Raw genomic sequence first — 8,426 nt, 5'->3', positions numbered from 1 at the left:
TGAAACTGAAAAAATCGGTCAGGTCGATCGTCCATCTGAATTTTTTCAGATCAGGAGCTACTGCAATGGTATGTTACATGTAAAAGAATTGTTTGCACCTATGCTCTTTCTACGGCGAAATGAAATCATTTACACAAAATAAAATAAATATAACGTTATTATTAATCAAACAATTCAGGCAATTTATATAGCTATCATTCTTCAAGCAAAATGAAGTTCAACAATATTTCACTCTTTTCTCATAAAAAAAAATCATATAAATGAATTTTATATAGGCTATCACAATATTGCAAAAAATATATAACGACATATTTGTTAACTTCTATCGACTCCAAAGCGATCGGCCGAATAGGCAACACCTTCATAAACATTGAATTCAAAACTGTACAAAATGTAGTTACCAAGGCGTTTCTTTGTAATTCATTTTTTGTGTCCTAAAGAAGCGACTGGTTGTCTCGAATATTTGACTATTTCAATCGTTCATGTCGTTAGCAACATTTAGTGCTTATATATATATAAATGTATAGTGTACTTGCACCAGTTGCACAAACAAGGGAACAACCAATATAAATTTCCATTGTCATTTATTTTCAACTTGATTGAAAATTATGTCTTTATAATATAAGTCCTTTGGACACATTTCATCTGTCATGTCAATATTCTTACTGATTATACATGTTCCATAGCCAAGTACAAAAATATCAAGCCATGAAAAAAAGCAATTAGGTACATACAAATTCATTATATACTCTTTGTGAGTTATGTAATTTACAACTTATACTATCTTTAAATGATTTACTCAGTATGAAATACCAAATCAGTGTATGCTTTATTCCAATTGTGATGTTATTTCATTTTTCAAGTGCTCTTTTATTTTCTGTACTCATAATCTATCTAAGCCAATAAAAGTTTGGCATTTAAAACATTTGGTTATTAATGGCAATAGCTTTAAGGCCACATCAATATAATTTCTTCTTCGTCGGACCCCGCGCACTCGTATTTTAATAAAACTGTAAAAAATAATAATAATTTCCAGCATCCAGGAAATTCTGCGCTGTTTTCTTTTCTATTTCCGCTCTATTTTGCATATCTTTAATAGTTTTAATACATAAATCAGAAACAAGACCGTATAAAAAATATAACCATCCACAAAAAGGACTATGTGCGGTATGGTCAAATATCTGCCCCCGATTTCAACCAATTTTTAAATAGTATCGTATGAAAATAAAATCTTCACAAATCATTGTAAAGAGGATGCCTATAACTTTAATCTTGATTTTAGTCATCATTGCTCACTCGCTGTTTATCTATGACGTCACTTAAATGACCGAATTCCCGCAAATTTGCAAACAAATGAAGATATTCTCATTTTTGCTCTATATTTTGCATTCGGAAGTATAGAGCGCAGGTCTGCTCAAGTGCGATTTTAACATATGTTTTTCTTCAGATAGTTATACATATTATACTAAAAAATGGTACTTGAGCAAGCCTGCGCTCGATGTTTCCCAGTCGAAAAACCATCGGAAAACACCCATATTTTGCTACAAAACATCAATTTATCAAAATAATGCAATATTCATGACGTCATTTCTACATTATGACGTCACTGTGGTGATAACCTTTTACACCTTTATTTTCAATATGATTTTAACTATCTTTCACCTAATTTTAAAGCTCTTTCTAAAACTTTGATTTTGGGGGGCAAAAATTGCATAAAACCGCACTTAGTCCTTTAGTTTATGTACCACTTAAACATTTTGCTTACAAATAAAAAGGATTTTATTATTTACTCGCTCGCTCGCCCGCTCCTTCCTTTTTTCAGTGGATGTCTGACAAACAAGACATATTATTGTTGTGGCCTTACACATACATACATACATACATATTTTTTTCAACCTTAGAATGTGTATGCTATAACATAGATTTGAAGTTTTTAACAATATTTTAAAAAAACAAACCAATAAACAATAAATACCTCTCAATGTCTTAAATGCAAAGAGCCTTGATCAGCTCCATTGCTTCTAAAATTAGAAGGACACTCAGATATAACCAATGCATACTTTCAAGCATTTGCATAAACTAAGCACTATTTTATTAAAACATTTTTAAAAAATTAGGTAGTTGCTGATATGGTTCAATTTGATTGCATTCAGGTAAAAGAACCAATTTATTTGTCACTTATCACTAGATGTAAAAAATTGTCCGGGAAGCTGAAGTTTTCTGACAGCCACAAAATGGGTGTGTCCAACAGGGGCTCTGTACCATGGATTCTAACATGCTTCTGAAATTCTTCCTCTATTCAAAGAAAAAAGTATGTACAGGGTGTTATAACTTCAATTTTTAACCTTTTACTCCTTATTTCTTATATACAAATACAAATATTTTATTGGCACAAACACAATTACAATAATTGGCAAAGGCCCAATGAATATATAAGAACATCATTGTATGTTTACAATAGTTTCATGTACAGTATATATATTTTTACTGATCTATATAGATCAGTTTAACATTTCCTTAGACTAATTGACATCTGTGTTCAAAGCAGTCATTAATGAATTTAACAGTAATATTTAAAATAGTATGTATTTCACTATTTAAACATACATGTAAAATGTATCTTTCTTTGTCCAAGTTATTGGCAATATTTATTTTACTTATCTTATAAAAATTACTAAAAAAGCTGTTCCTTAGATGAGAATAGGCTTTACATTGAAAAAGAAAATGAGTTTCATCTTCAATTGCACCAGTTTTACAAGCATTACAATATCTTTCATTCCTAATTGTGGCATTATATCTACCACTCTCTATTGCAAGTTTATGTGCACTTAATCTTATTCTACTAATAGAGGATCTCTCAGATCTTTTCCTGAGTATATCAACATAAGGACTTCTTTTTCTCATATATAATTTTTGAAAAAATGAAAGTTTTTCTGAACTAAAAATTTTTGATGATTGCTCTTGGATACATTGGTCAATGATTCTTTGCTTTATGTTTGGTAAAAAGTGTTGGATTGTGCTTTTATAATTACTAATGTTTGAGAATCCCAAATTGTCTAGGATGCCATAAATTTTCTTAGTCCAGGAATTGGAATTGATCGTTCCCTGATATAATTTAGATGCCAAAGAATTAGATGTTATCAAGTGATTCCAATATTTAATGCTTGAGAATGAGATTTTAGACCAAAGTGGTAACCTGTTTAATTCTGCCAAATAACCAGCATTAGATGCTTTGCAATGTAATCCAAGTATATCTTTAAGAAATTTCACATGAAATTTTTTGATAACTGAAATATCTTTCAATGAGAGATCCACTCCCCATATTTCACAACAATAAAGAAGTACAGGAAGTACAATAGAATCAAAAAGTTTTTCTAAGAGCTTACATGGATTATCAATACCAATTATTTTTTTCATTTTAAAATATGCTTTTCTGGCCTTTTCAACAAGCACAGATGTTGCTAAATTAAACTTCCCATTACTTTTCAATACAATACCCAAATAACAGTATTTTGATACAACTTGCATAGTATTTCCATTGAAAGTGAAATTGATGCTTTGATGTTTACTATTTGAGTTAAAAACCATGATTTTAGATTTATCAACATTGACTTGTAATTTATATATAAATGAAAAATAAAAATACATAAATCCAGTAATATGCGTACATGTATATAACTACATCTCAAGTTAATATCAAGCAACATGAAGAGTCAATGAAAATTAAATCAGGTCATTGTGCAGACATAAATGTACTTTTCAAATTAACAGAGTTTAGATTGAAAATCAAACAATTCATCACCTTCATTGAAGAACTGGGGTACAGCTGATAGGAGGAGATGTTTCAGAGATTGGTGGTGCCCTTCCTCAGTTAAAGGACGAAACAGGTTAGTCATGTAATGTCTGTCTACCTGCAAGATTTTATTACAAAAAATAGAAATGTTTACGAAATAGCTTTTAAAACGTACAAATATGTAAACATGTACTACAATGTACTATCATTTTAACAGTCAAATACTAAACTAATATGCTCCAAGTATATGCTGAAATATTTTCTAATTATGATAGACAATTGTAAAAAAAAATATAAAAAAAGTTAACAATTATTTATCATTTTTACTAATAAGTGCATTTACTAAATACACAACAAATGTGTGTATGGAAAATATCAAGACTTTACAGTACCAATAATGTTTTACCATGTATAATCTGTATGGAATGTATTTAAATGTTTCATCCCCACTGGATTCCATCAGTTTTTTGTTCACAGACCAAAACTGGTCAAATTTATCTACAATCAATAGAAGAAAGGTCAAATAAATTCAGAAATTCAAGAGCAGATGTTGAACTATAGCAATGCACAAATAGAGGTTATAGTTAAAAACTGGAATTATAGAAAAATCAACAACTATTTTAACACTTTCTATAAGAAAAAGCCTATTATAAGTCTAGCATTTAAACATCACTTCTCAAAACAAAAACATAAAATAAAAGTGGCACACATCATAAAATTTAGCAATTTATATATCAGACCCTTAGATAAGAATAAATGTATTTCTGTAATTGTAAAATATCAATTCAGCATGTACGTTGTACTTCTGTTACACAACACATCATTTCAGCTTAATGACCATAGCACGTTCTTGAATCTATAATGTTTGTCAACCCATAGTCCCCACCCCCTTTTCCAAAGATTGGAGACTCACCGTGTAGGAGACCTGTCCACAGCTGTTTATGGTCCCTCTTCTGCATACTGTTAATTACCTGTCCCCTGTGCTTCAGTGAGTCGGCCTCCTTAATGGAGGACATGAAGTGTGATTCTACTGCGTCCTTACTGACGCAGTGAAGAAGTTCCTCCTCTGGAAAGTCCTAAAATCAACAGGAGAACTTGTTACTGCACTTACTGGTGACTGAGGCAATGCACTTACTGGTGACTGAGGCAATAAAAGTTTCAATCTGATCCAAATCTGTGCCATAATATTTCAATGGTTGCATGAATCAAAATATTATAAACCGTTGAAATTCAATATCTCAAACACCAATAGGGTTTTAGAAGTCCCAGCCACTTTCCCTGTAACAAGGTTGAACTGTACCATAAAACTTTTTTTTACTTTCCTATAAAAAACAATTTTTATGTACCTTAAAATGAACCGTGATAGTCCATGGGAGAGAAGTTTCTGAGCCATAAAGATCAAACAGTAGCCCTACTGGATAATGCCTGAAAATCAGAAATGCACATGATAAACACCCATGCCAGAAAATGGACAGTGTAGGATTATTGAAAAGTTAGTTAACAGCTAGTAGACAGAATCAAAATCATCACATTATTCTTTATATAAGGTTATATTTGCATCAGTAACATTTGATTATATATTATTATGGCTTTGTGATTTGGCCTAATTTTATTTTCTAAATAGATTTTTCACTGTGTTTCTGGTCTACTTGTTACTTTTAATTTTGGCCCAAAAATTCAACAGCTGACATTAATTCACAAACAATTCAGAACAAACTTACATGTTGTAAATATATCTATACATTAATTTATTGTATAGAATTGAAGCACAGTTTAACTATCTTTTAAAATTAAGACAAATTGTGTTACAGTACCATTTCAGTGGTTGATTGTCGTGTTCTAACCATATCTCTTCTGACTCTTTTTCACTGGCATACTTAAGAAAATGCTTGTTTATCTTCTCTGTGTGTAAAGGGAAGTAACTGATCCTTGGCACCATTAGCTGTTAGAGAAAAAAAGAACTGTACAAAAGAGTATATGTGACTGTTTTGTGCATTATCAGCTTTTGTTAAGTATCTCTTTTTTCCTCTTGAAGGGCTGGTACACATGGCAGTTTGGGAATATGTATTAAGCAGTGGTTAAGCTGCTTTTTAAAAGATAAACTGGGGTGTCAATCTTGCATTTTTATTTTTAAAAAATCACTTTTTGAGGTAAAAGAACATATCTAAAATTTGATATGAATTAAAAGGGATATAATAAAATAAATATATATACATTAATTAGAATTAAACATTATTATAGTAAACAAAATACAATCGTCTTGAAACTTGCATGTTGAATCATCCACAACAATGAAATAAAACGACACCAAAATTTAATAACCAACACTAATTAAAAACAAACCACTGCTTCTGTGTTACATTGACCAGTGCATTCTTTACACACTCAAGTAAAGCATTATGTGAGGACGCTCCCTAGATTCTCAAAAATAAAAATTCTCATACCAAATATAAGTTGGTTTTTGTCGGACCCAAACACCACTACACTTACATAAACTGGTTCTGGGCGTTCACCCTCTGTGTCTTCCTCAGACAGATGAAAGGCAACCGGGATACGTCCTTCCCATACTCCCTTCTGAATCTCTCGGTTCTCACCCATATTCTACAAAATTGATCTGACAAATTTATTTAAACAGGCAGAGGTGTATTTAACGTGTTCATTTACCAGTGTTTACCCCATCTTTATTTCTGAGAAATGATAGAGATAAAAACAATTGTTCTACGTAATGTATCTACAATTTTTGATAATAATTATTTTAAGTCTTTGGATCAATTGGCATCATGTGATCACAGTAAGAAACAGTGCCACTACTCCAATATACTGCCACAGTGTCACTGTTCGTGTTTTCCTGTTTACCTACATACTGAGACTGCAATACCTTCCAAAATGTATAAATTAATACTGCAGTAAAGACAAAATGTCCTCATTATTTTACTATCAATTAGAAAGGGCTGTCTGAGTCTACAAACCTACGTTTTAAAAGGAACTACAGGAGACTCCTCATTTTCGTTATTCTTTGCAGAACAACACTTCCGTTTGGTAAGACGCTATTTTTACCTTCATGATAGAAGATCTATTTTAACTACAGTGTAGGTCTTATGTGATGTACCAATCTCGTGTCCTGGTGTATATATATATAAGATGCAACGATTCTTTTTTTTTTTTTTAGCTTTTAAAAAACGTGAATTTCTTCTTTATCTGTTTTTCAATTTTTGTATTTTTTACGAACTAAAAAAATACATTTCAGCATAGTTACAAAAAATCTACAAGTTATCAATGCATAATTTTGTATTTTGGTAGCATGTAACGTTAGAAAGCAGGACATGCCTTTTTCCGTAGATCTCAGCATAATTCACGAGTAGCTACGTCAATATCGGTTGGTATAACCCCTTCCACCCCCCCCCCCCCCCTGCAAACACAAACACATAACTTTTTTCTTGTAGAGCACAAGTATGAATTAGAAAACTTCATCTCTTTTGCTTGTCATTCAACTTAAATTGAATAGGGCAGACACCCCCCCCCCCCCAAAAAAAAAAAACCAAACATGTGTATACGTACAGCATGCGCGGATCCAGAATTTTTCTCCGGGGGGGGGGGGGTGGTGGGTGGGTCCCACTGTTATTTGAGTTTGCCGGTGGGTATCTAAGGCATATTATTTTTTGGTGATTTTTTAATGTAATTTAAAGAAATTTGAATTTTTGCAAGGGGGTGTCTGTGCCCCCTGACCCCCAATCCCTCTAGATCCGCGCATGCATACAGTGTGTATACATAATTTATGGAAAACGATGACCCTCAGGCACAAAGCATCGGAGTGGGAGCAATTCTTGGTGCAGCAATGATTTTTCTATAATATGAATTCACATGGAGTTTCCTCCTCCCACTTTTCGGGATTTTGGGAAGTAGCATTTTTTCTTTTGCTTGTCAAGATTTTTTGGTTGTGTCTCCCCCTCCCCTCCCACTTTCAAAAACGATGCTGCTTTGTACAAACAAGAAACTTTTGGGATTGAAAAGTAATTTGAATAAGTATTCCCTTTTTTTGAGAAAATGTCACATAAAATGCAAGGAAAAAGAATACTATATGTACAAGTATTGTTTTTAGCATGTCCTGTTGCATTTATAAATAATTCAAATTTAGTGGCAACGAATTTTATTTTGTGGGAACGACTTTTATTTCGTGGCCACGAATTTTTAAAAGATATCTCAAGCATATGTCCTATAGCAACCACCGTTCATTCGCCTTATAGAACGTGCAAAAGTTTAACTGAAGTTTTATCCGTAATGTTGGTAACTGTAGCTCTATAAATACAAATTGCGCATATATACTCTGAACAGTCTATACTTTTGTGTTTATAAATATCGATGGTATCGACAATATCGAATCGATACCATTCACTATATATCCGATTAAACACCATAACCATTGACTCAACGATTTTTCGCATTATATAGTTAATGTTGTACGTCTTACACGTGGTTTCAATGTCGACGATATCGATTTTGATTTTGTCAAATAGGTGAATACATATTAAGGAACAATTTTAATATCGATATATCGTCATTTTGTGTACAATATCGTTGATATCGATATTATAGTTGGTCTTGAACACATATTTTCAATTTTAGATTTTGGAAA

At 32.0% G+C, this 8,426-nt stretch overlaps 2 protein-coding genes across 3 annotated transcripts; both read right to left on the bottom strand.

The window, feature by feature from the left end:
* Window positions 1-159: 159 nt before the first annotated feature.
* LOC128185901 (autophagy protein 5-like) lies at window positions 160-6,886 on the bottom strand. Of its 2 annotated transcripts, none has more exons than XM_052855607.1 (8): window positions 6,763-6,849; window positions 6,284-6,394; window positions 5,608-5,735; window positions 5,140-5,218; window positions 4,707-4,869; window positions 4,200-4,291; window positions 3,803-3,911; window positions 160-2,295 (listed from the first exon to the last, which is right to left on the bottom strand). In XM_052855607.1, the coding sequence occupies exons 2-8, from the start codon at window positions 6,389-6,391 to the stop codon at window positions 2,168-2,170; spliced, it is 807 nt and encodes a 268-aa protein (XP_052711567.1). In that variant the 5' UTR covers window positions 6,392-6,394; window positions 6,763-6,849; the 3' UTR covers window positions 160-2,167. The 2 variants fall into 2 exon arrangements, with proteins under 2 accessions (XP_052711567.1, XP_052711566.1); XM_052855606.1 differs by having other exon boundaries at window positions 161-2,295; window positions 6,767-6,886.
* LOC128185899 (uncharacterized) lies at window positions 2,353-3,770 on the bottom strand. The gene has a single exon (XM_052855605.1). The coding sequence runs from the start codon at window positions 3,646-3,648 to the stop codon at window positions 2,518-2,520; it is 1,131 nt and encodes a 376-aa protein (XP_052711565.1). The 5' UTR covers window positions 3,649-3,770; the 3' UTR covers window positions 2,353-2,517.
* Window positions 6,887-8,426: the final 1,540 nt, after the last annotated feature.

Source organism: Crassostrea angulata, chromosome 5, assembly GCF_025612915.1.
Source record: "Crassostrea angulata isolate pt1a10 chromosome 5, ASM2561291v2, whole genome shotgun sequence".
In the NCBI taxonomy this organism is placed as follows: Eukaryota; Metazoa; Mollusca; class Bivalvia; order Ostreida; family Ostreidae; genus Magallana; species Magallana angulata.
This window is presented reverse-complemented; position numbering and strand designations above follow the sequence as displayed.

What these genes read in the sequence shown, in the direction of transcription:
- LOC128185901 (XM_052855606.1), bottom strand. Translation starts at nt 6,391, where the DNA reads ATGGGTGAGAACCGAGAGATTCAGAAGGGAGTATGGGAAGGACGTATC. An exon ending in AACGCCCAGAACCAGTTTAT is followed by an intron (nt 5,736 to 6,283) that starts GTAAGTGTAGTG and finishes TTTCTCTAACAG; the next exon opens with CTAATGGTGCCAAGGATCAG. An exon ending in CTATCACGGTTCATTTTAAG is followed by an intron (nt 4,870 to 5,139) that starts GTACATAAAAAT and finishes TGTTGATTTTAG; the next exon opens with GACTTTCCAGAGGAGGAACT.
- LOC128185899 (XM_052855605.1), bottom strand. Translation starts at nt 3,648, where the DNA reads ATGTATTTTTATTTTTCATTTATATATAAATTACAAGTCAATGTTGAT.